Source organism: Platalea leucorodia (genome assembly GCF_965183815.1).
Source record: "Platalea leucorodia genome assembly, chromosome: 8".
Lineage (NCBI taxonomy): Eukaryota > Metazoa > Chordata > Aves > Pelecaniformes > Threskiornithidae > Platalea > Platalea leucorodia.
In genome coordinates, this window is record NC_138830.1 from 377284 (window position 1) to 403419 (window position 26136).

Here is a 26136-nt window from a genome sequence, read left to right on the forward strand (position 1 = left end):
CATGCTTGCAGGTGCCCTCACCAAGAGCCGATTGGCAATATAAATGAGTTTGCAACTGCCGTTCAAAGCACAAGCTCCTCCACCACCTCTACGTGTTGTAAAATAGCTCTAGCTCTTCCCACTGTTCAACGTTAAACTACATAAAATGCTGCCATCTTGTGTTCAGAGACAAATTAAACGCGCCGAAATTTTTAAAAAATCTGGATTTCAAAAGACAAAGCAGGTTCTACGCCGCCAGCGTGTCGTGTTGAAGAACGGAGGGAATGAACCGGGGAAGGCCGCAGCTCCGCCTGCGGAGGCAGCTCCCGAACCCGGCCGCCAGCGCGGCCGCGGCGGGAAGGCTGAGGGGAGCGCGCGTGCAGCGCGCGGGGGCCGCGCGCCCGGGGCGCTCGTTACGTGAGGCGGCGCCTCAGCGCCGCGGCGCGTTCAATAGTGCCGCTATTCCAACGGGCGGGCGGAGCCTGCCTGGCGTGAAAGCGCGTGGTCGCTTTGCGGTTTGCAAACAGCAGCTAGAAATACGTATTTTCACTAAGTGCTACTATTTTGATTTTTTTTTTAAATTTCTCTATATAATTAATATCAAAATCATGGCCCTGCTGTAGAATTTAGTCACGGTCACGTGAAGTACTACGTTGGACATGCTTTCTTGCAGCCTACCAGTACGACAGTTCGCCTGACCACCGCCGTTGGCCTCGGTTCAGTAACGGGCGTGGCGGGGGCGGGCGAGGTGAGGGCGGGGACGCTCCCGCCGCTTCTCTCCCGGTGGCGGGGGCGGCCGGCGGGGCCCGCACGGAGCCGCCGGCCCCTCGGCAGCCGCCGCTTTCCGCCGGCGGGGGCCGGGCTGCGCGGGCCCCGCGCGCCCTCGGCCTCCCCCGTGTGCGCGAGGCGGCGCCGCGCGGGCCGGGGCGCGGCGCGGGGCACCCCCCTGCCCCTCCCGCGCACCCTCCCGCTTCACGGCGCGGCTCCCGGGCAGCCCCGGCGTCATTCCGCAGGGAGCACGGCGGGTCGCAGCCCGTGCTTCCACAGAGGCACCCGCTCCTTCTGCGGCGGGCACCGCTTGGCATTGATACGCGTTTTATTTGATCTGACGTTTTATTGCCCGGCTTCTCAGCGCCATCCGACCCTGCCGCCGCCTCCCGGCTTCCCCCCCCGAGCCATCCCCCCCGCCCGGGAGCGCGCACGCCACCCCCTTCCCCTGCCCTCGCCCCGAGCGCGGCTCCCCCGCTCCGCGCCCGGCGGCTCCGCCCCGCCGCGGCCCGGCGCCCGCGGCAGCCACTGGCGGCCGGGCTGGCGCGCACACCCCCGTCCCGCCGGCCCCCGCGCTCCCAACATGGCGCTGGTGCTGGCGGCCGAGCGGGGCCGCTGCTGCCTCTGGGCGCTGCGGCGTCAGTGAGTGCGGGGCGGGGCGGGCGGTGCGGGGCGCCCCGGGCCCCGCGGCCCCTCGCTTCGCTCCCTCGCTTCCCCCGGGGGCGGCCGCCGCGCTCCCCGCTCCCCCCCGCTCCCCGCTGGGGCGGCGCGCTCCGCGGCGGCCGGTGGCCGGGGCTGACGGGCGGCGGGGACCGCGCCCGGGAGGGAGCCGGCGGCGGCTGTCGGGCCTGGCGCGGGGGGAGGCTTCCCCGGGCCGCGCCGGGAGCCGGGGCTGCCCGAGGGAGGAGGGGACGGGGCTCTGCGCCTCGGGAGGAGCGAGGCAGCTGGGCCGCCGCTCGGCCCCGCCGCTCGGTCCGGGGGTGGCCCGCGTGTGGGGGGGATACCGGTACCCCGGGCTCCTCTGTGGGAAGAAAGAGCAAAAATCCCCGCCTGGCGCTGCCGGCGCGGCTTCAGCAGTTGGTACCGGTTCGATGCAGCCGTCCCGGTGCGCGGGGTTCGGTAGCCACGGCTGCCCGGCGGCTGTAGCCCCCCCTCGGCTGCCGGTGGCCCCCTGCAGACGGAGCTGCCGGTGGTGGCAGCTGTTCGTGCGGGGTTTGGGAAATGCACCCATTTCCCCGCTTGTTACTGAAACCGAGCCTTAGGGCGTGCGGTGCCAAGGACGTCTCCTCTCGTTGTGCCTGGTATTGTTTCAGAATTGCTGGACTCGATCCAAGATTCCGAAGTTGATTTATCCGTTAATTAAAACAGTTCCGAGAGTTTACTTTTACAGTTTCTTCCAGCCGCTTGGCCTTTGCCATCTGATTTCTTTCGTGTTAGTCATTCGAGGTTTAACTTTTAATTTCTGAAATTCTTCATAGCTCTTCTTTCTTGCTGTCTTTCACATTCTTTTCTCTTGCACCTTTTCTCTATATAAACAGCTCCTATTTCCTTTTTAAGGTTTTTGTTTTGTGGTGGTTTATGTCTTCTTTCCCGAATACTTCGAGTTGCCTTCTCTGTAATAAATGCCAGATGTTGGCAGTTCTGTCCACTAAAAGAGTTTTTTTTTTTTTTTTTTTAATGCTGACTATTTCAATTCGAATGCTGCTAAAAAAGCAAGGGGATAATTTCTGTTGTGTCTAAATGAAAACGCTTACGGAGCGATCTGGTGAAGTTTGTACAACCTTCCGTGTTGTACTTGAACATGTTCTGTGTAAATAGTTGTATCAAAAGCTTCGGAGCTGTTTTAGTGCTGTCCTCCTCTCACCTGAAAATAGAAGTAGCTCAGTTGCCACTTCTTCGTGCACTTTTGTAACGCTTCTGTGTGTTTGTAATTGTACAGGCAATGGCTCCAAGTACAAAGATTTGTGAAATGGGCCTCAACGATAGGTATGAAATTTTACTTCTTTAGCTACTAGGTTTAATTGCTTCTGTAATGTGAATCGTTTTACAATTTGTTTTAAGCCATTAGTTGCTGAAGAACTGTAGGTTTTTAAAATAAATATGCAATATTTGTATAGTTTTTGAAAACAGTAGTCTGTAGCTGACCTAACAGAAATAATCTTTCATGTATAAACAACGTTTTGAATAACTTTATCTGTCATATTTAAGTATACTCAACTTAATGAAAGCTCTTTGGTTTTGTGATGTTTTCCTCTGAGTCCTTTTCTGATACAAACGCTGCAAAGGCTGTGAGAGTTGTTTTTTAGGCATAACGGTATTTAAGCAATTTATGAAGGAAAGTTAAAAATATTTAGCAAGATGATTTAAACTGACTTTGTTGTCATGTTGTTTAAAAAGATAGATTTTAGAATTCAGAGGTATATTTTCGTTTTATTAGTTAATTTTAAGCTATTTAGTTCTGCCTGTGAGATCTCTGGCTGTGCTGGCCTTATATTTCTATTATGTTTTAACTGCTGTCATGAGACTTAATAGAAGCTTGTAAGTCACTGTTTAAAAAACAAACAAACAAAAAAAACAAACAAAAAACTTCATACCTTGTTATTTCTTTGTGACTGTGTATCAGCGGGGAATAGTGCTCTTCAAAGAAATGTGGATCACTTCTGTTGGGGGCGGGGGCAGGTGTTAATTGTTTCCTAGTTGGTCCAGAAAGTACACAGTGAAAATATAAGCATCAACTTTTGTGTTTACGTGTTTAAGTGTTGTTTTAGGCCTAGAATATATTTCTTGAATTCTAAAAAGAAACAAAGACTTAAACATACTTCTGCATGAGGGCTCTAAGAAAAAAAATTCCAAGGCTAGCATGGAAATGCTTTTCGGTGAAGCACATATTTTTTCATTATCAGAAGAAATGCGTAAACACTATAAATGATGAAAAAGAAATCTGAATTTTAAAATTGCTTTATTTCCAGGCATGTTTTTAAGGATATATTTCTTTTAAAAATTGCTTACTGTGCTTCATCCTTTTAAACAGGAGGTCACAACATAGAGAAGATTCTTATCGCAAACCGAGGAGAAATTGCGTGCAGAGTGATGCGAACAGCAAAGAAAATGGGTGTGAAGTCTGTAGCAGTTTATAGTGAAGCAGACAGGAATTCCATGCATGTAGCAATGGTGAAGTATATTCCTTAAGTTTGTGATTAACGTTCATTCACAACAGTAGTTCTCATTAATAAGTTCAACGTGAAAGTAGATGTGTGTGCTAATGCAGTTGATTTTCACCTCTGTAGAGTTACTTCCAAGTTTCCCTTGAATCGATGAGAAGTTTGCCTAGTCTCTGTCTCAGCACCCGACAGCTTCACAGGAGTTGTATTGAAGTTTGGTGCTCTAGCTCTAGAGTAGCCACTGGGGGTTAGAGAATGCACTCTGATTTTGGGAAGAAAGTCAGAATTTGTTTCACCTCGTTGAGCCTCTCCATGAAGAGAGGCAGTGATTTAAAATGTTGCATGCTAGCAGTCTGATAAACAGTGTAATTAGCTCAGAAATTCCGTTCAATTTCCTTTTTATTAGCTAAGAAACAGTCTGTGTTATATGTGTTTTTTCGGTAACAGGCAGATGAAGCATATTGCATTGGTCCGGCACCCTCACAGCAGAGTTACTTGGCCATGGAGAAAATAATGCAGGTGGCCAAGGTCTCAGCAGCACAGGTAAGTAGATCATGACCTTAAATCTTCTGTTACTTCCATGCTCTTTAGTTCTTTATTTTTACCCATGGTGTTTCCATCATGTGTTTCCTTGGCACTCTACTGAAGTGTCAGGGTTTTCTAAGCTAAACGGGTACCAAAATAGCCTGGTAATATTATTCTGTTTTAGGCTATTCATCCAGGTTATGGTTTCCTCTCAGAAAACACAGAGTTTGCAGAGCTGTGCAAGCAAGAGGGAATCATCTTCATAGGTCCGCCTTCATCTGCTATCAGAGATATGGGTATTAAGAGGTATCTGTTTCTGATTTGTTACTTGGTTATGTGATTTACAGTTTGGCAAAGCTAATTTTGTTAACAAATGACCAGTTGCTCCATAATTGTTTTATTCTGTCAGTTTTCATTGTCTTTTATTTTTATGGCTTTCTTCAAAGGAATAAGCTCCAGGTTTATAGATGTGAGATTCACGTAGAAGCAATCAAGGTTGTTCAGTTATTAGAATTTTGATAATTAAATACCTAACTGATTCTAGTTTTCCAGAACTGGGGCATTGCAGTGTTATATAGGTAAGGGTTCAGCAGTCAGATTGGATGTCTTGTGTATCAGTCAAAAGAAACACCATATCATCAGGGGTTATGGTGGCTCATGTAAATTGGGGTGATAAGTTTTGTTCATCACAGAGGATCTTATTCTTAGTTACTTAGATCAAAGAAATGTTTCCAGGGTATGAAGTACAAATCGAGAATATGGAAATAAGGTTATTACCAGCACATGAACAGTGTAATACTAATTTCAGAGAATTAAGTTTTTATCACTTCATAATGTGAAAGTAAATTACCTCTGTAATTTAACTAGTTTTGCATGCATATGTGAAGTTGCATGCATATATATACAGGTTTGGAGCTTAAAGTAAGAAAAAAAAAATACTATTATCGTTCTAAACATAAAACTGTTCTGTCAAAGCACTTCCAAAGCTATAATGTCTGCTGCTGGCGTTCCTGTTGTTGAAGGTTATCATGGAGAAGATCAATCAGATGAGTGTCTAAAGGAACATGCCAAGAGAATAGGATATCCAGTAATGATTAAAGCTGTTCGCGGAGGTGGAGGAAAGGTAAAGGAACTAACTTGTTTATCACATGGTGTAAAGTTGTCATGTCTTGGTGTCTGTAAAAGAAATCTTTGAAAACAAAGAAACTGGAAAACTACTTTTGGTTAAAATTTATTATTAATGTCTAATCTGGCACTATGAAATCTCATTTCCATTAGATGACTTTAAATTGTTACTTTGTGATAGCTTCTGTCACTTTTTTTTTTTTCCAAACAGTTCTAAATATTGCATAAGAGGTGATTAGAAATACCATTTAAGTATTTGGTGTCTGGATGGTTTTTAATGTATGGTGAATTGCCTGTCTAAATCTGATTTTACTTTGAAAGAAATTTCTATAAAAATGGCATGATAGAGAATTCTAGCCATTTCCAAAATGGCTATATTTCTTTTTTAATGAAATCAGTTTTTCTCTGCCAATCATGTAAAATTTCCATGATATTTAAGAATAAAATTGAATTTTATACTCATCCATATCAATGGATTGGTAATATCTGTTTTTTACGTTTCTAATGGCACTTTCAGTGGGACTTAGTAGGCTTATCTTACTGGAAGTTGATACACAATTTTGCTAAAGTTTAAGAAAGAAGGGAGAAGTGTTATTGTTAAGCTCATGTCTTGCTGGTTTAGTTATGTACCTGTTTGTGTGCAACAAGGATTTTTATTGTGTACCGTAGTTTTAGACGTTTAGATATGCTTTTTTTTTGGTATTTTAGGGCATGAGAATTGCTCATTCAGAAAAGGAGTTTCTGGACCAACTAGAATCAGCTAGGAGAGAAGCAAAGAAGTCTTTCAATGATGATGCAATGCTGATTGAGAAATTTGTAGTTAATCCAAGGTGAGAAACAGATGTTTTAATATGAACACTAATGTTTATTCTACTGTTAAATAAACATAACTGTTTTAGTAGTAGGATGAAAATGGGTCTTGTATGTTTTATTTGCACTATGGCAGGTGTTAATTTAGTCAAAATTGTTCATAGTGTATTGAATTTCTTGTGGTGACTTTGTTTTGAATGATAAGGATTAAAATCCCGCTGTTTGGGAGACATGGCAGTGACATTTAATGACATTGATATTCCTCCTTGAGTGAGCTTTCTCAACTCAATTTACATCTAGAAAAAAAAAATCACTTTATAATACTTGAACTACAGACCTGAGTCAATCTGTCGTGGAGTGTCTGCTGCCCTCAGGTGTCCTAAACTAGTTATTTAATCTTTCTCTATTTTGATATTTAAAACAGAAGTGATAGTCTTTAGCTCATGCCTGACCTGTGAAACTGAGCTAATTTATTTTTTACAAAGAACTTTTCACAGAGGTCTGTTTGATACTCTTGTACTTAACATCTGTTTTTCTTGAAGCATCACAATAAAGGAAGCATTTATTCTAAAGAGACTGAGGGCCTGCTTATGCTGTCAGATGGGCATGAGAAAAATCTCATTAAATTCCTGGGGAATTGCTTTTGCCAGCACCAGAGGATTATCAGAATGGTGACAGGTTTTTCTTAGTTTTATACATTGAATGAAGTCCTGCCAGCTAATAGTTGTCCTCTGAAATGGCATGTTGAAATAAGCAATGTTATTCCTGAACCAGGGCTGCTGCCTCTTGTGAATTGCTACACAGTAAATTATGAGGGAAACGATCATTATCAAACAATAGTGAAGTGGTTTTACTTTTATTATAATACCTAATAAAGAGGTAGCAGCCTTTAGATATGTATCTTGTTTATCCTATGGCCTATGAGGTTTCACTGCAGTAGCTGGCATTTAGAATCCTATTTAATTTAGGAGATTGAGGAAGTCTTCAGCAATTGAAATCCTGCATAATAGCAGTCTCATTTCTACATTTTTGGCTATTTGAGGGCAGAGAATTGAACCTAGAAGTTTAAAATAAGAAGTCCTACTGAAGTGTACAGTTGTACTGTCTACAAGTTCAAAGTCTGTTTGGGTGAGGTCAGTCACAGAATGGGGGCTTTATTGAAATATGTTGAAACATTTATTATTATGAAACAGGCATGTTGAAGTCCAAGTATTTGGTGACCAGCATGGCAATGCAGTCTATTTGTTTGAAAGAGACTGCAGCGTGCAAAGACGACATCAGAAGATCATTGAAGAGGCACCAGGGGTGAGCAGAAAGTTCTTACAATATTTTTCTATGAACTGACATATTTCTAAAGTAATTGCTGACTCCCATCGAATGTATTTAGTGGGTAGTAATTTATTTGTAATTCTCAGTACCTGTTTTAATTTTGCTGCAGAAAATGCTCTAATTGAAAAAATGACTTGCTTTAGAAAATGATTCTCAGGGAAAAATTATGTAGATTTCAATATAACATTGGTAAGGATTTCATTACAGTTGCTAAATACCACAAAATATTCATGCATAGTAGGTTTAATATCGCCAAAATTCACAATAATTTATACTCTTTCGTATTACTATTTACAGCCAGGAATTAATCCTGAAGTTCGAAAGCGACTTGGAGAAGCTGCTGTCAAAGCAGCTAAAGCAGTGAATTATGTGGGAGCAGGTAAGTCTGGAGGTACGGCTGCTCCAGAGGTATACTTTTAACTTAATAAGACTTTAAGCCTCAAGGCAAATGGCATCTGGTTGTTTTAGAGTATGACACGCATCCCCTAATTTTTTTCAGGTTTAAGCAAGTAATCACATAGTTAATTCTGATGTAATTACAAATTTAAACTAGCATACCTGGTCTGAGCTCAAGACCAGTGGCAGCTGAAGAATAGAAAGAAAAAATTTCAGGGCAGATAATTCAATCAGCTGGATTGTTGTTGGAAAGTGAGCATTATGAATGTTAGTCAGTTTGAACAGAGCAAGGGAAAAATAATTTCTCTTTCAGCCTACAAAGAATAGTACTTTATATTCAAACAGTAAAGCCTTTAAAAAACCCCCACAACTCACTGTCTGTAAAGTCCATGCTATTTCCCAGATGAAAAATAACCTGCTAAAATTATTTGTGACTTTTGTTTTCTCACTGCTTTCTTTGGATACTTACTTTTAAAAAATAATTACACGCTCTATACATATACACAATACTTGGTACACTTTTTACAGCTCTAACAAAATGCAGCTCTTACTGTAGAGGAGAATGTCTACTAAACAGTGCTGGATATGTAAATGTGCCAGAAGACCACCCTTCTGTTTTCAGATATCAGTTGTATGACCCTTTAAGATAATTTGTATAGAATTTAATGAAATTCAGAGTATCTGGTTTAGAAATAATAGTCTTGTCCTGGCATAAATCAATTAAGTGTCTCAGGTGTCCATTCTGAAAAAGTCTTGTTTTGGTGAAATGCCCTTTTATTAAATACTTCAGGAACAGTGGAATTTATTATGGACTCCCAACATAATTTTTACTTCATGGAGATGAATACCAGACTGCAAGTAGAGCACCCAGTTACAGAGATGATCACTGGAACAGACTTGGTGGAATGGCAGCTTAGGGTAAGTGTTAATTGATTTTACAAGTAGAGTTCCTCTTGTCTGGTGAGCATCTTTGATATTGCCTATGAGAGACCAGAGTTGTTTTCAGATCGTCATCTCCTCTTCAGCTAATTGGGTAGAGTTTCCTTTGCTCCAAAGGAACACCTTGTATTACTCTATTTGGTTGTAGAGCATTGTGTAGATGCTCTGAAGTCCGACAATTGCAACTTCTTCCAGTTGTGTAGAGAAAAAAACATTTTATAAAGTATATTTAGAGAGGTTATAGAGAATGTGGAAAGTGGGAGGATGTCGTGGTTTAACCCCAGCCAGCAACTAAGCACCACGCAGCCGCTCGCTCACTCCCTCCCAGTGGGATGGGGGAGAGAATCAGAAGGGTAAAAGGGAGGAAACTCGTGGGTTGAGATAAGAACAGTTTAATAATTGAAGCAAAATAAATTAGAACAGTTAAATAGGCAAAACAAAAACCGTGCACGCAAACAAAACAAGGAATTCATTCACTACTTCCCACCGGCAGGCAGGTGTTCAGCCATCCCCAGGAAAGCAGGGCTCCATCACGCGTAACGGTTACTTGGGAAGACAAACGCCATCATGCCCAATGTCCCCCCTTCCTTCTTCTTCCCCCAGCTTATATATACTGAGCATGACGTCATATGGTATGGAATAGCGCTTGGGCCAGTCTGGGCCAGCACTCCCCCCGGCTGTGCCCCCTCCCAGCTTCTTGTGCACCCGGCAGAGCATGGGCAGTTGAAAAGTCCTTTACCACTGTGAGCGCCACTTAGCAACTACTTAGCAAGAACAAAACGTCAGCGTATCCTCGACATTGTTCTCATCCTAAACCCAAAACACAGCCCCATACCGGCTACCAAGACGAAAATTAACTATCCCAGCTGAAACCAGGACAGAGGATAAGGTCCTGATCTCCCCCTTGCCATGCTGAAAATATTTTTAAACTCTATTCAAATGTATTTCTGGCCCAAAAATCATGCTTGGATCAGGCCGTAGGAGGAAAGCTCTTCACAAAAACATGTGCCTGGTGTTATACCAGTATAGTCACATTCTAAAATAAATGTATACTTGTGTGGACTAGAAGCAGGCTATTTCCTCACACACCCAATTTGCAGAGAGATTACTCACACGTGCGAATGATAACAGGAAGTTTTGGACCGTAGGGAACTGGAAATGAAAAACAATTCTGGTTAGATAAATCCAAAAGTGAGGACAGCAGCACGCATTGAGCTTAAGTAGATAGGGTGCAGGAGTGTTTAGTGTACCCAGAAGAAAACTAAAATGGCAAATGCTGATGCAAAAAGGAGGAACTGATCTTCCTGATCTGGGTTGAGCATTGAGTGCTGAGTTGGAGCAGGGATCGAACAATACTGGAAGAAAGAGAGAAGGTGGAAGGGTTCAGTGGTCTTGGCGTGTGGCTTAATGAGTCAATAGACAGAATATGTCTGTCGGTTCTTGGAGAGATTGTTTTTGTGAATCCGTATAGTACTGTTTCTTTGAAGACTAAGTTATATTCTGCTGTCTCTGCTGAAATCCATAGTTTGGTGGTAGAAGGCAGAGTATGGAAAACCCCAGACACTTCAAAAGAAGATGAAATGTTGCTACAAATTTTTTTAATAGGAACTTGTATTTTCCCGTTGTCGTGGTTTAACTCCAGCCAGCAACTAAGCCCCAAACAGCTGCTTGCTCACTCCCCCCACCCCAGTGGGATGGGGGAGAGAACTGGAAGAGTAAAATTGAGAAAACTTGTGGGTTAAGATAAGAACAGTTTGATAATTGAAATAAAATAATGTGAAACAGTAGTAGTAGTAGTAGTAATAATAATAATAATAATAATAATATACAAAGCAAGTGATGCACAATGCAATCGCTCACCACTTGCTGACTGATGCCCAGCCCATCTCTGAGCAGCGGTCCCCACCTCCCGGCCAGCTCCCCCCAGTTCCTATACTGGGCACGACACCATAGGGTATGGAGTAGCCCTTGGGCCAGTCTGGGACAGCCCCCCCGGCTGTGCCCCCTCCCAGCTCCTTGTGCACCGGGCAGGGCATGGGGAGCTGGAAAGCCCTTGACTGGTGTAAGCACTGCTGAGCAGCAACTGAAACATCAGGGGGTTATCGACATCAGTCTCATCCTAAACCCAAAACACAGCACTGTGCCAGCTACTGGGAAGAACATTAACTCTACCCCAGCCAAAACCAGGACACCCGTGTAGATGGAAATTGTGTAGCTTCTTGGTAAAGGGTCTCCACTGTGTTTAACTGCAGCAGGCTTCTTGTTTTTATTTTGTCCCTAAAAGCCCTGTTTTTTCAGTCTGACTAGTGTGTTGTTGGTGTTTGTTGATATTCCTGTATTTGTAATGTGAATTCCTTTGAGTAATAAAACTATGTTTCCTTCCCCATTAAGGGTTCTTAAAAATTCTCTTAAATGTACAGGTCCCACAGCATACGGAGGAATCAACAGCATATGCCATTAGTGCTGGCTGCCAGTAATCCATTTTATCATCTGCTTTGGGAACAATTTTTCTCTAATAAAATCTTGTCTTAGTTGACCAGGCTTTAACTTAAACATTTAATTATTTTTTGACATAACCAATAGAAAAAAAAAAATTCCATTATGCTTTAGCTGTGTGAAATATTAGGAGGTCAATTTACACAATAATAATTCAGAATCCTTTCACTGATGACCCCCAGAGAAAAGGGAGTAATGACTTCCGAATTAGCCTTTTATGACCTACCACTTTTTTCTCCTTGTGCTTTTTTTAATGTGCTTTCTAGTTGTTCATGTTTAGAAGAAAGATATTTAATATTTCATACATTGGCACTCCAGAATATTGATCACGCATTAAAGAAAAAAAACTATTGTTTTCAGGTTGCAGCAGGAGAGAAGATTCCTCTAATGCAGGAAGAGATTCTGCTCCGGGGCCATGCATTTGAAGCTAGAATATATGCTGAAGACCCTAATAATAACTTTATGCCAGGCGCTGGGCCGTTGTTGCACTTATCCACCCCAGCACCTGATAGTTTCACCAGGATAGAAACTGGAGTCAGACAAGGTAAAACTGAAGGCTGTGGTGTAATTGAAAATATTTCACATCAAAAGCTTTTCTTTGTATGCATTTGCCTCTTTGGCCTAAATAAGTCTGTCTGACAGGGCGTTGTTACAAAGACAAATCTCTACAGAATTATTCTTCCTTGTGATTGTCCATGTACTTTTAGTCAATCACTGAGTATTTCACTTACCTCTTTATTTACCTCTATCCAACTTATTGTCCATTGGATCATGCTGATTATATTCTCATGACAATTTATCAATCCAGCATTCTGATTGCAACAAAGAAAACTGAATTTGAGTAATGTTACCTCTACGAAAGTCTGTACTGAAGTTGTCCTTGAAATTGAAATGCCAAGTCACATCATTAAAGATTAATGTTCTTTAAGGACATAGCGAAATGTGGCCATCAGTTGTGTCAGAGTTTAATGCCATATGGTGTGTGGTACTATGCATTACCAACTTTCAGAAATACTTGGTTTAGTGTCACAGCATTTTTCTTTTATATATTTTAGGTGATGAGGTTTCTGTTCACTACGATCCAATGATTGCAAAGCTAGTTGTTTGGGCTGAGGATCGTCAAGCAGCGCTGAGAAAGTTGCGATACAGTTTGCACCAATATAATGTAAGTAGAAGGAGCCCAGTATGATTTCAGATCTTGAGCTAACTTTGTGAACATCTTGAGCTAAGAAAACATGGACAAAATACTGCAGTAAAACAACAGTGGTTTCTGAGAGGGAGCCTACATTGCCACTGCCATTTCAGATGTCTTATTTGTTTGCAGAGGCTGTATTTTTTCCTAATTTGCAAACTGTTTTCATTGGTGGAGTGAGTAGAGGTAAGTGTGAAGTCCAGTTTTACACATAGATTTTTCTTAAGTTTGCAATATCTTCAGTTGGATGATGCAGCTGGGACTTTGTAGAAGAGTAATGCTAAACAACAACATTTTCAATTGTGGTGTGAGCTTTCTCAAGGTTAAAGGAATTTACAGGTGGAATTTGTGTCAGATGATGTTTGCTTGTAATTTCTAATTTATAAAAACAATTACATTCTTAGAGTATACATGTGGTAAAGAAATAATGGAGCATTTTTAATGCTGCCAGTTCTCTTTAAGAAGTGGTCCCTTTTTCCCCTATAAAAACTACAGGTATTATATCTATTTCCAAAAGCGGAATTCAGAAGGTTTGACTTGAGGTGAGACTGAATATTATTTGTGCAGAATTAACTTACGGTTTTAAATCAACAACGTAAACATGATTGAGGTACTGAAAATGTTTGGCCCGCTATTGTTTTAGCTAAAAATGAAGATTACTGCAAGTGAAAGAGATAAAAGAATTCCCTTGTTTTTTTCCCAGAATTTTCTTAGTAGTTCTGTCAATAAAAGTTGACAGCACAATATGGAATCAGAGAATCGTTTAGGTTGGAAAAGACCTTTAAGATCATGAAGTTCAACCGTTAACCCAGCACTGCCAAGTCCACCACTAAACCATGTCCCTAAGTACCACGTCTTTTAATTACCTCCAGGGATGGGGACTCAACCACTGCCCTGGGTAGTTACCAGTTTCACTGATTTCTCTAAAATAATTGGTTCTGTTTTCCTGTTGTTTGCTTAGATATTTTGCACAGCAGGAATTGGATAGTATCTAGTAAATTCATAAAAGTCACTGTTCCCATTTTTTACTATTAAAAGATCAAATATGGAATAGCTGAAAGTATTATAACTCATTTTTAATAAGAGGCACTTTTAATATTAGGAATGTTCTTTTGAATACTTAGAGCATGATTTGCGGAAACAGTAGGGTTTTTTTTCCTAAATTACCTCCCATTACTATTGCTGGGAAACTTTCTTTGACTTCACAGTGGACAAAGGTAGTGTTTTGAAAACAGAGTGCTTTCTCAAAGCTACTCTTGTGGGTTTTTTTTTTCTTTTTAAAAGAAATGGTTTCATTGGTGGAAAAAAAACAGACCAGTTGAATTAATTACATTTTATTGATAAACTTTGTGTTTTGATGGTGCTCTTTGAAGACAGATGCATCTATCATCTGTGCATAAGTTGAGCAGAAAGCTGTACATTCATTCATAACTTCATTTCAGTTTGGCAATATGCTTCTTTTTCTTTACAGATTGTAGGATTAAGCACCAATATTGATTTCTTACTGAGCCTGTCAGGACACCCACAGTTTGAGGCTGGAAATGTGCACACTAATTTCATTCCTCAGCACCATGATGAACTGTTTCCAACCAAAAAGGCAACCCCACATGCAGTTTTGTGTCAGGCAGCTCTAGGACTCATACTGAAAGAGAAAATGCTAACAGATGCTTTTAGAGATCAGTCAGATGGTAAGGATCATTCTTTTGTTTTGTTTTGTTTTACTTGTGACTGGATGAGACGGTGCTGTGAGCTCATGTGCAATTATTTAATTTGCGTGCTCCCTTTTTGCCTTACTTTGTGCCTGCTCAGGGTTCTGCATTCTGGCGTCTGTCAGATATTTACACACAGCGCAGACTAACTTTTGTTAAGGGGCAGGTATTGAATATATCACCGCTGTAATGTACAGACTGCTTCCCACAGCACTTCAGATAGGCACTAACTGAAAGACCTTGGGATTCATAATCGGTGTCAGTGTGTACTCTTTGTTCTTTACAAGCATAAACAGTGAGTATCTGTCACTGTTATTCCTACGGTTGGCCCAAGGTCTTCAGAAGTAAAATTGACTTGGCTAGGAGTGGGAGAAGCTGTAAGGTTTAATGGAATGAACAGGCCTTCAGGAGCTGAACATTGTTGAGTTCTGACACTGATAATGGCTGTACCAGTGGGGCATGTGATTACTGTTAACAAAAACTTCATATAAATCTAATGTATGCTGCCAACAGCCTCGTTAATTGTCTTTCCTCCTCCGCTTTAACTATCCTGGAAACGTGGGAGAGTGGGATTGGAAAGATTCCCATACACTGTTCCCTTGCTTCAAGAGGCAATGAACTAATCAGGCAATATCTGATAGCTGCATATCTGATCCATTCTCGGTAACGCCAAGAGAAAACCCCTCAATCTTCCCGGACAATTTGCTGCCTTGTTTGACTGCTCTTACAGTTGAGACTTTCACCTAAAGGTTAATCTGAATCTGCTGTGTTGCTGTCGAATTCCCATGCTTTCTTGTCCTGTTCAAGGATGTGTTTGTGGAGAACAGTCAATATCCTCCTCCTTAGTAAGTGCTGTTGTTAGTGACATGTTTTCTGTAGGTTACACGGCCTCAGCTTACTCAGTGTTGAAGCTTGAGTGAAGGATTGTCACTATCTATTACAGTGGTTCCCCAATCTTTCGTGGGCAATATAAATATATAAGTATGATGGTAGTAATCGTAGGGTAGTGATTTTATGGTGTAAGTCTGAAGTATTGTGTTTTGCCGAAGTAGAATGAAAGTAATTTGTCTGTATATTTTGTGTTTTAGATAAATTCTCGCCATTTGCGTCCAGCACTGGTAGAAGAATAAATATATGTTATACTAGAAAACTGTCTCTGCTGGATGGGGAAAACAGTAAGTTACTAAAAAAGTGTGTGGAGGGAGAGGAGATACTTGATGGGTAAAGTTATGTCAACTGGTGCTTGAAAATTCAGGTTTAGAAGTAGCAAATAGAAGCAGTATGAGTTTTATGCAATTTAAGCAGGGAATTCACAGAATTGCATGATTAATCCACACTGTTAGATCTTGAGGAGATATAAACCAATTTCAAATGACACTACTAATGTTCATCATTTAAATGAATAAGGTTGAGATTTTTAGAAGAGCTGAGTGCCATTGACTTTTTTTTCTTTCACTTTGGTGTGAAAGTATTCAGCACTTTTTCCCATCAGAAATCTGTTCTCTGTCCAGGTAACTTAGTATGGATTTCAGAGCATAACTTCAGGTGTTCATCTTTGAAAAACAAATTGTCTAGAATTCAGTATGAAATCTGCGGTATGTACTAAGCTAATCCGAAAATACTTGTTCTTAGTATTGGTAGGTCTCTTTTTTTTTTTGAAGTCAAAGAAGACTAGATATTGTTTATATGTCATTATTCTCTAGATCTTATAATTAAATCTACTCACATATACATATTTTGTTTTATTGAACAGTTGTGGATGTAGCTGTAAGTTACAATCAAGAAGGGTCATACAACATGCAGGTACAAGTCCAATTTTTTCAGATGTTTCATTAGATAAAAGGAGAATCAGTTTCCTGTAGACTTCTCTTGGTAGTAACTGTTATTAAAGTTGCTTGATAATTACCAATACAGGATTCCATTTTTGGTTTGCTTGCAGCCATTGTTGTAGACTATTATTTTGGCCTGAAATTATCTCTGCTAGATGCTGGATTGGCATGGAAGAGCTACTAAAATGCTTCTAAAAATAAGGCTAAGAAAAGCATTTGTTTTTCCAGTATTTAAAGATCTTACTCTTTATTTTTCCCTTCCTTAAATTTGTCTTTCTAAAACATTGGAAGTTGGATTTAAATCTGCATTTAAAAAGACACTTTTTCCAGAGGACTCCTGCTTTATTTTGTGCATGAGATGGATCTCCTGTGGGATAAATAGAAGCTTTTTAGAGCACTATCTGTAAGATAACACTTCTTTTTTTTTTTTTTTTTTTTTTTTTGAAGATGGAAATTGGAAAGTGATTACCAAATGAGATGAGGAATGATGAGAGTAGTAAATCTTCTGGTTAAATAATTGAATGATGCCCCATAGAATTGGATTCTTTCTCTGTCTACACTATAGAGATCCTACAGGAATCAACTCAAGATGCTTTAAACATAGATTTTTGTGTGTGTGTGTGATAGTCTCTTAATTGTGTGGCTTATGGGGGTTGTGTTTTGCTGAGTGTTGAATATCCTTCTTGCATCGCCTGGAGTCAAATGGGTTTTATCTCAAATTTGGCACCCAAAATGATTGCGTGCTCAGGAATGCAGTCTCTCTGTAGTTCAGTGTCTTGCTTCCAATATTCAGAAAAGGAGGATTATGAGAATAAGTCAGTATTTATGAACTGCTTAGTCTGTATAGAGATGAGCGTACTAGAAAAATAGTGAGAAAATTATTGTGCTTTCATGTGTATAACCACATGTTGGGTAACTCAAACTCTTATGCCCTTATTTCTACTGATAGGAATACTGAGATAATCGACATCCCTCAAGTAAAACCCAGGTTATTCTGGGTGTATTGATGACATACGTAATGCAGGAGAGCTTTTACGCTTCAGACTTACCTCATATAACTAATGTCAGCAAAAAAGGAAAAGGGGCTGGAAGGAAGGTAGAGTGGGGCCTTTTGGGGAGGGGAAGTGCAACTGGGAGAACGTAGACTCCCAGGGAAGAAGGAAGAATGGGGGTTGAGATGGAAATGGAGAGAAGCTGGAGATAAGGGATGGAGAAACAGGATCGGGAGCTGGTCACGAGGAGGACAGTGCCTCTGGAGTGCTACAGAGCCTGTCCTGAGGCCAAGCAACTAGAGCAGGTTGCTGGGCCATGGAACTGGCAGGCGCTCACAGTGCTGCCCAGGGTTGTTCCCCTAATTTGCAACCCTGCTGAGAATACTGATCAAGCAAAGGATTTTTTTCTCAGGGATCAGTATCAGATCAGCAGTATGCTTTCAATGCATGTTGTAAGGTCTTCATTCAGTGGAAAAATAGTATGTGACTGTATAAATGAAGACTGAATTTTATCTCTACTCCTACCATCCTGAAAGACTAGCAAGTCTCTGATTCTTTGCTCACTGATGTTAGACTTAAAACTAAAAAGATCAGTTAAATGTATTGCACTTATGTTCATATTCTTACTGTCTTTATATCCTGAAGTTGTGACAAGAGGTGTAATTTCCATTGCTGTAGATGAAAGGGTTATCTACAAATCAATGACCTTTACATTTGGTCTTTCTTTTGCAGTTTTGGTGTCTAACTGACACTGTCTCCATTACTGCTCTCCTCTGCTCCTTTGTAGGTTTACTTGAATGTATTGTAGCTTTCGTATTACAAGCTTCCAAGACTGAGGAGGTTACTTGTCTTTTGGAAAGCTTTGTGGAAACTTGTGGTGTGAGCTGAATAGTATGGATTTTTCAGTTTGAAGAAAGTCAAGATGCTAGGACAAATTAAAAATATTGGATTCTAGTAGCATCGCTAAACAGAATATTCTGGTTTTTTGTTTTTCCTGAGAAATAGTATACCTTTGTATTTTGCTGAGTGCCATTGCATAGTTTGTGATAAAAATTGTCCTCGGAAAGCATATTAGCTAATCTTCTGAGCTCATTGCATTGGATACAGAATACATTCTGTTAATTGAAAAATAAATGATACATAAGATTTTAAAAGATTTTTTTTTTTTTTTAATTCCACAATTATCTATGAAGAATCACACGTTATGAGTGTATACTACAAATACTAACTTCTGGTTTGTCGTATTAGAGTTCATGAAGGGTTAGGCTTTGTCCTTATAAAAGCATTTCACTTTCAGATTCAAGATAAAACATTCCTGATTTCTGGAGAGATCTTCAGTGAAGGTGATTCAGTTTACTTGAAGTCTTCAGTAAATGGAAAAGTGTGTACGTCCAAATTGGTCATTTTGGACAACACCATTTATCTCTTTTTTCCGGTAAAGTTTCTTTCTTTATTATCACAAGTATAAAATTTCAGAGTTTTATCCATGTAAATGAACAATATAAATTACAAAAGAAAGTGAAAGAGAGTCATAATTTCAAGTTCTTAGGTTGTTCATACAATGTTTTGATACTTGTTGGATTTATAGCTATAATTAGAAGTTAGTTGCTTATGGTCAGTGAGTGAGAAAATAATTACTTTTAGAAAGAGAAAATACAATTAGGTGAACCAGTTGCAGGTGATGGTTTAGGGAGGGGAACACAAAATATTAAAATGGTCAAGTATCTAAGTTTATCATAGAACGGTAGCAATTATTTCGAACTGATTATTTCAAAGTACTTGTAACTGGTATTTTTATTTCCGTGTATTTAATTTTTAATATTAAATGATAAGAAAGAAATTGATGTTGGTCTGAGGAAGGGTAACTTCAGCTAATATTAAAAAATGGGAATTATGAGTTACTATGGCGTTATCTGCATTGCATGAATAATGGCATTTGAAAGAAAAGGGACCCTAATTTGCATGATTAGGCTGGTAATTTTTTATTTGCAGTTAAAAAGATTACAGGGCATTAAAGTAACTCAATAAAAATGCAATCTAAATAAATAAATTATTATGTATTCATTTCAATAATTAACCGCTAGCTCTGAGCCCCTTAAGACTTTCAGCAGAATGCAGTGAAAACTTTGCTGCTCCAGCGATGAGGACAATAAAACTCACGCTGGAATGGCAAAGCTCAGTCTTCCTGGGGTATCAAAGTGGAGTCTGAGGTGGGGGATCTAGAAGAAATCACAGGAGTTTTAGGATGTGGGGGGGAACCAGTCTTTGGGAAACTCTGGGTAGCAGGTCTGAGAGGGATCGGGGCATTTTGAATGACGGTGAGAATTTTTTGCTAAGCTTAGCACTGAATCCATTTTGTTGTAGATTGTGAAACGCTCATGTCGGCAATGCTGGCAATGAAGATGCCAATGCCTGCCTTCCTTGTTGCAGCAACCTGCCTACCCCTTGTGCAAACAGCCTTTACTCATTTTCTAAAGCCTTCTGCGCCGTTGCTGCGTGAATAGGGAAGGTGTGGGTTTGGGACAAAGTTCCACATGGAGCCTCTTTTTCACGGGGGTAGTTCCTTCCTTGCTGATCCTTAGGAGCAGCAGGCGTGGCTTTTAAGGACTTAGACATGGGCACAGTAATAGCATGCCCACAGGCGTTGTGCTGCCCTGGCCCCAGGAGTCTGCCACCCTAAAGAGCTGACTGATTTGGCTAAAGCTGGATCTGTTCTTTCCCTGTATGTCAGCATGTCTACTAGTGGTATTATTTTATGTTGTTAACTCATATGCCATTGATTTTATTTCTCTAGGAAGGTAGTGCTCAGATTGGCCTTCCCGTACCCAAGTACTTATCTGCAGTAAGTTCAGTGGGAACGCAAAGTGGTGCTGTAGCGCCCATGACGGGCACGGTTGAAAAGGTAATTATAGTAATATGGGTAGGAAATGAATTCTCCAATACATATCCAAGTTCACGCTTCCAGAAATGGTGCTTGCTTCTGTACTGCCAGGAAAGAATGAGAGCCAGAAATGGCAGTGCTGTGTGGCTTCTCCCAATTGGAAAAAGCCCTGTTTACTCTGATTTCAGCAGCCACCCAGGAGTTTTTCAGGCTTCTGGTCATCTTTTTCTGGAGCTCTGGAAGGTCTGAACATTTAACTAAGCCTACTACTTAAATAATTTTTTCTTCATCTTAATTACTTTCTAAGTCAAAGTTTCATGAAGTGTTAAAAGCTGTTTGATTGATTTCATCTAACCAAAAGAATGAGATGCTAGATGCACTTGCAAAAAAAGAAATATTCAGAAATGCCTTTTCTGTTAAGATGTGTGTTTCGCTGCTTCTGTTTCTGGTTTTGTTTCTTTTTCTTTAGCTCAGCAAGTCTTGTATATTTTTCTGTACAGTGGAAAAGTTTCAACAGAAAAGGGATGTCCAAGAGAGTTCAGTAGTTAAAGGGTTCTGCTAGCAATGAAAAAGCATGAACCCTTTCACAGGGTGGAGTACATTGAATATGGATTGCTTACATACTGAGTAAACACTCTAAATTAAAGGTATTGCAGAAAAACTAGGTGGCTCCTGCAATCTTCTTTCTGGATTTTGTTTTAAACATGACTTTAGTGACTGGCTCCAGGAAGAGGTGGTTCTCAAAATAGAAGCTCTTAAGCACAGAAAGCGTAGAATATTACATTGTCTCTTCTAGTGTTTCTTCTTTGATAAATAAATGGCTTCCTGGTCATCCTGTTACGGAACCTCTTTCTATGGCCTCCGACTCCCCTTGAGTATTATCTAGAGAACTCAGATACCCAGTTCAACAATAATAAAGATATTATGAGGCTGTTTTGCAAAACCACAATCACTCAGTGGACTGTGCTAGCCAAGATCCAGCTGATGATTTTTAATGATACAGACATCATGATTTTTTCCCCAATTCTCTCTTGAATTGTAGGTGTTTGTGAAAGCAGGGGATAAGGTTCAGATTGGAGACCCTCTGATGGTTATGATAGCTATGAAAATGGAGGTGAGTGACATATAAAAGGTTTTAATTACTGAGAAAATAAAAATCTGGTCATAATTTAATTATTTGTGGTTGCATTATTGAAGTATGGTGCAGATTGTAGCTTGCAGATGTCAGTATCACTTTATATGCTATAAAACAAGTGTTGTCTGACTAGATTTGAGAGGATTATATTTGCTGTTACTTTATTAACAAATGAAGATGATATAATCCATGCTATTCTGCAGATGTTTTGACATTCATTTGGTTAGCTTTGTCAGTCCTTCTCTCCCCTCCCGAGAAATCAATAATCCTTTCATTTTTCTAGCGGAAAGCTGTCTAGGTATCTCTCTTGCTCACTGTCTGCGATACAAGCATATGTAATGTCTGCAGTTACTTCATGCAGAAATTTAGCTAATGATGACTTTGTAAATATGCCCAGGATTTTTTTGCTTATAATCTTTTTATTATTATTTACATAAAGTTTTACCAGGAGCACACTGAAGACTTTGTAATTGTCCACATGGCATTCAGTGGACTAGTATTTTGGCCATTATATCTTGTCACATTGCTTGACCATGGCTCAAATTGCTTGAATTACAGTTTCTGTAGCCTGAACTGGTTTGGTTTGCCTATTAGCTTATTTTAAAATTCAGTTTGTAGTAGCAGAATTAACACTGTTGAGAAAATTCGCTTTTCCCTTATCATGTCCTTTTGTAAATTACACTAAAATTACATGAAATACATCATCTGTGCACTAAAAAAAATTACACCCAAAATTATTTGCGATTGGATGTTGAATGTTTGTGCCTCTCTAGCTGATATCTCAGACTGACGTTATCCGAGTTGTTCTCTTTTTTTCAGTTATGAAATATAAAATGTAAAATTTAAAAAGCAAATTATTATTTAAACGAATCCTTGGTTAGATGTGAGGATTCAATATCTAATATTAAATGTTTTTATATTAGACTAACCCTATTTAGAGAATTACCAAGAAACAAAACTTCAATGGAAAACTAACCTGATACAATGCAAGTAGACCAATTTGGGGGTTGGTATGTAAACATGCTGTTCCTTTACCGTCACTAGTAGCTGTATTTGTATTTCATCTGGATTTTGCCAAATATCTGTTCAATAAAGACCCCTCCTGGCCAGCAAACAAAAATATCTTTAGTAAATCTGCAGATTCCTCTTAAGGGAACAAAATTGCTATATGATTAACGTTTTGGAGTAAAACTGTATTATTTTTGTCTGGTATTTATTATAATAACAAAAAGTATTAGTCAAGTAAAATAACATTCAGCTGTTCATACTTCAAAATACAACATTATATAGCATTTTTGTCCCTGGTATATTCTTATCAAAAGAAATACTGATGAGAAAATGAAACTTGAAAAAGGTCTAGGATAACATTTTAAAAGAAGGTTTAAAATAAATATACATGTCAGAGGAAGTAATTGTGTTCTGTTCTAATTGCACCAAAGAGTAATATTAGCATTTGCTGAAGGGGGTGGGGTGGGGAGAAAAAAAAGTACCCTGCTGGTTCACTCTTGATCTGTTTCTGTGCAGCATACCATCAGGGCTCCAAAGGCAGGAGTGATAAAAAAGGTTAATTTCCAAGAAGGCGCCCAGGCCAATAGACACGCTCCACTAGTGGAATTCGTGGATGAAGAGGCCGAGTCAAAATAAAATTAAAGGAAGGTGCATTTTATTTTTTCTACTTTGCTGATTTTCTCTCAAGAGAAGACTTCTTCATATTTCAGCAAACTGTTTTGTATAATAGATTGAGGAATTGGTTTCCTCTGCACTTCCTGCATAGTTTGACTGTAAATTATGCTGACTTTACTGAAATTTGGATATCACTATACTGTAATTCTGTATAGAACTCGTGGACCTCTGTGATTGTTGTTCAGTGGTTATGTTTGCCTGTGAAAAAGGCATTAGACTGGAAAAAGATGTGGAACTCTTAAAGGATGGGAGAGGTTAGTAAGGACTGTAAGTTACAGACAGCTAGGGTTCTTCTGCCTACTTTTTCATTCACAGCTGCCTTTTTTCCCTGAGATGTGAGAGCATTGACCTGAAGGAAATCTGAAAGGTGACAGTTGTTTTATGAATTTATTTCTCTGGCACTGTTTGTGGCTTACGCTTTTGCCTGAATAAGGGAATTCAGGATTGTTCCTTAACCCAAGATCCCTCTCAGTCATTTTTGGTGCATCTTTTTTCCCCGTTTACCTCAATGAGTAGTGAAAATTTGCATTTCAAAAATTATTTTAATATACTTTGAAATAGCTGCTACAAAGCATTTTAAAAATACATATTAGCATTTGCTACACTAATCGAAGCTGGAACGTCACTGCTTTCCAAAAATATCATTTGATCTTTAAACATGAAGTAGTAGCACAGAAAGATAGGCTTATTTAATACTTAGAAAGTGTGCCAAAATAAAATAGCGACTTCAAAATCCTCATTACTTTTCCCATATTGTTCACTTTCTAATATATTACTTATTGGCTGGAATGAAGTATACCAAAGTCTTTGTAACAACATGAAATATGACTCAGAATAATAGTCAGATTTTTTTATCTCTGCAGTGTTGCAGAAGGGAAAATTGGTAGGTTTTTTTGATATGCGAAGAAAATACTTCTCCAGATGTAGCATACCGATCATTTGCTGTAAATTTAATTTAACTTGTTTAAAAAGCACCTCAGAAACAGGAAAACGGAAAGAAAAAAAAATATTTTGATTGTTGCAAACTTGCAAACTCTTTTCACCTTTTAGTTAAGGTGAGGTCTTGCTTGTCATATGAACTTTTGATATACTAATTTAAGACGATAACATGGTTTACACTGCAGAAAGAAGCAAACACAGATGCTGCAGTGATCTCAACCTTGTAGTTACATCTGTGCCAATGGGTCCTTGTACTTACCTGAAATCTCCTCTGCGAATCACTATACAATGTCACGGGGAATTCTCCGATCTGATTCTGTAACTGTGCAGCTTTGCCTGCAATGCAGACAAAAATTATAAAAACGTAATGGCTCTGGATGGTCTGTATATTAAAAATATACAGTAATACTTTTCAATTTTCCTTGTAATCCAATGGCCACCTAACAAAAAATTACACTCCAGTGAGAGTGTAGAACATTGCCACAGTGAGTTTTATTTACTGCCAAATAAAAATTAAGCTTAACTTTGAATGTTTGTTTCCATTTTTCTCCATTTTGTTCTTTCCTTGGTTGCTTATGTTTATGCATTAGAGGGTTTTAAGCAGCTGTTTATGTATCATCATCGGATATCTGACAGACCACAATCTGCAGATCACATTTAGGAAGTAATAATCCAGACAGTCACAATGGGTTTCACAGCAGGTAAGTTTAATGACTTGTTTTATATAAAAATTGAATCTCTGTGTAGAAATGGGAACTCAGTCCTGAAGAGACACTGCGGCTTGGTATATATTTTTTTCTTTCTATGTGACATTGCTGTGTTTCTAGACCTACTTTGCTACACTGAATCTGTAGCAAAACAGTAAAACTCACAGCATGAAGTTCTCCGTCCACTAAATCTGCACTGCTTGCTTCAGCCAGCCAGTGAAACAAGAGCATGTTCCTTGGAAGCCGACAAAATGTCTCCCTTAGGAATGAAGGGAGACAAATAATTTTACCAGTTTTAATTTTGCCTCACTTCTGAAAATTAGCTGTTAGGTTTCTTCTCTGTAGGTTTCCACTGAGATCAATTTTTCAAATAGCGATGGTTTTGTTTATTTCGGAATAAAATCTCTTGCAGAAGTCACTGTCAGAATTTGCACACTTGAAATGTTTTGCTGCAATGTGATTTAATTGAACTTGGAGATGCGCAAAGAATTATTAAAGGTAGGTTTTCCTGTAACCCAGAATTCTAATTTAGAAAATATTCAGAATTTTTCTCTTTATTACAAATAAATTCTTGTGTTATAACTGTGAGTTGATAAGAGCCATATGATAGTAACACAGCTGTAACTAAACTGTTGTCTGTAGAACACTTAGTGGTAGAGTAAGAAAGAAAAAAAAAATCGGTAATCGTTTAAAATGCAGTATTTTCGTATTCGAGCTAAAAGGATAATCTCTGCCAGTTATTCGGTATCAATATACCTTTTCCAATAGTGCTGTAGTTCTGATACAAGAGTCATAGATATTATGGAAGCAGGGAATCTGAACTGATTCTAATTGTAATGATTTACTCCTGCTGCCAGAGGAGAGGGGACCAGGTCGCAGGATACGCAGTTCAGCCACAGTGGCTAGTCTACAGGAGAGAGAGGGCATTAGCGTTCCAGACTGTGGCTTCTGGGAGACAGGATCAGAGAGCAGCACTCGGGGAGCTTACTGGTCAGCTTGTTACACCAGGTATGTGACATCCTGCTTGGGAGCGTGAATGTTACCCTACCAAAATGACAGCCCTTCGTAAACTCTAGTTACCCACCTCTGGGGATCTCCGTCTCTCTTGCACTCCTCAGCTGCTGTACATCACTATAGCTTATACCCGGGGAAGATCTGTGGCGTGGAGCCCACATTCTGGCTGAATCAGTGATGAGGACACAGGGAGTGGAAAGCAGGAGAGCAGGACTGTGTCCTCCTTTCAGCCACTGACTCACCGTGACTTCAGGCAAGTCACTTAGTAGATATTTGCCTGTGTTTCCTCCTATTTAATGAGGTTGATGGTAATCAAAACACTGCAAAATCTGTGGACATGGTGATTTATAAACAATTGTTTTCCATGCTTGCTGGTAAAAGTGTAATTTCAGACGTAGACTTTTATTTTTTACATGTAAGGTTATTTTTTTTTTTTACCCTTTATACAGTAAATATCTATAACAGCGAATTGTAAAAATAAAGTTTCCAATATGTATTGAATCCTTTGTTGCAATAGTTGTAACTGC

The 26136-nt window shown here is 39.8% G+C and overlaps 1 protein-coding gene across 3 annotated transcripts; it reads left to right on the plus strand.

Annotated features, from left to right (window-relative positions):
* The first annotated feature begins 625 nt into the window (after positions 1 to 625).
* Positions 626 to 24418, plus strand: MCCC1 (methylcrotonyl-CoA carboxylase subunit 1). 3 transcript variants are annotated; one of them, XM_082319858.1, is made up of 19 exons: positions 626 to 695; positions 2687 to 2733; positions 3779 to 3918; positions 4356 to 4451; positions 4618 to 4739; positions 5409 to 5556; positions 6267 to 6388; positions 7562 to 7673; positions 7995 to 8076; positions 8884 to 9011; positions 11889 to 12072; positions 12584 to 12693; positions 14192 to 14408; positions 15518 to 15604; positions 16183 to 16232; positions 18548 to 18685; positions 20045 to 20152; positions 21174 to 21245; positions 22791 to 24418. In XM_082319858.1, the coding sequence occupies exons 3-19, from the start codon at positions 3838 to 3840 to the stop codon at positions 22908 to 22910; spliced, it is 1977 nt and encodes a 658-aa protein (XP_082175984.1). In that variant the 5' UTR covers positions 626 to 695; positions 2687 to 2733; positions 3779 to 3837; the 3' UTR covers positions 22911 to 24418. The 3 variants fall into 3 exon arrangements, with proteins under 3 accessions (XP_082175984.1, XP_082175983.1, XP_082175985.1); XM_082319857.1 differs by lacking the exon at positions 626 to 695 and adding an exon at positions 1328 to 1389; XM_082319859.1 differs by lacking the exon at positions 626 to 695 and adding an exon at positions 2028 to 2048.
* The last annotated feature ends 1718 nt before the right edge of the window (positions 24419 to 26136 follow it).

What these genes read in the sequence shown, in the direction of transcription:
- MCCC1 (XM_082319857.1), top strand. Translation starts at nt 1,331, where the DNA reads ATGGCGCTGGTGCTGGCGGCCGAGCGGGGCCGCTGCTGCCTCTGGGCG. An exon ending in CTCTGGGCGCTGCGGCGTCA is followed by an intron (nt 1,390 to 2,686) that starts GTGAGTGCGGGG and finishes GTAATTGTACAG; the next exon opens with GCAATGGCTCCAAGTACAAA. An exon ending in CCAAGGTCTCAGCAGCACAG is followed by an intron (nt 4,452 to 4,617) that starts GTAAGTAGATCA and finishes ATTCTGTTTTAG; the next exon opens with GCTATTCATCCAGGTTATGG.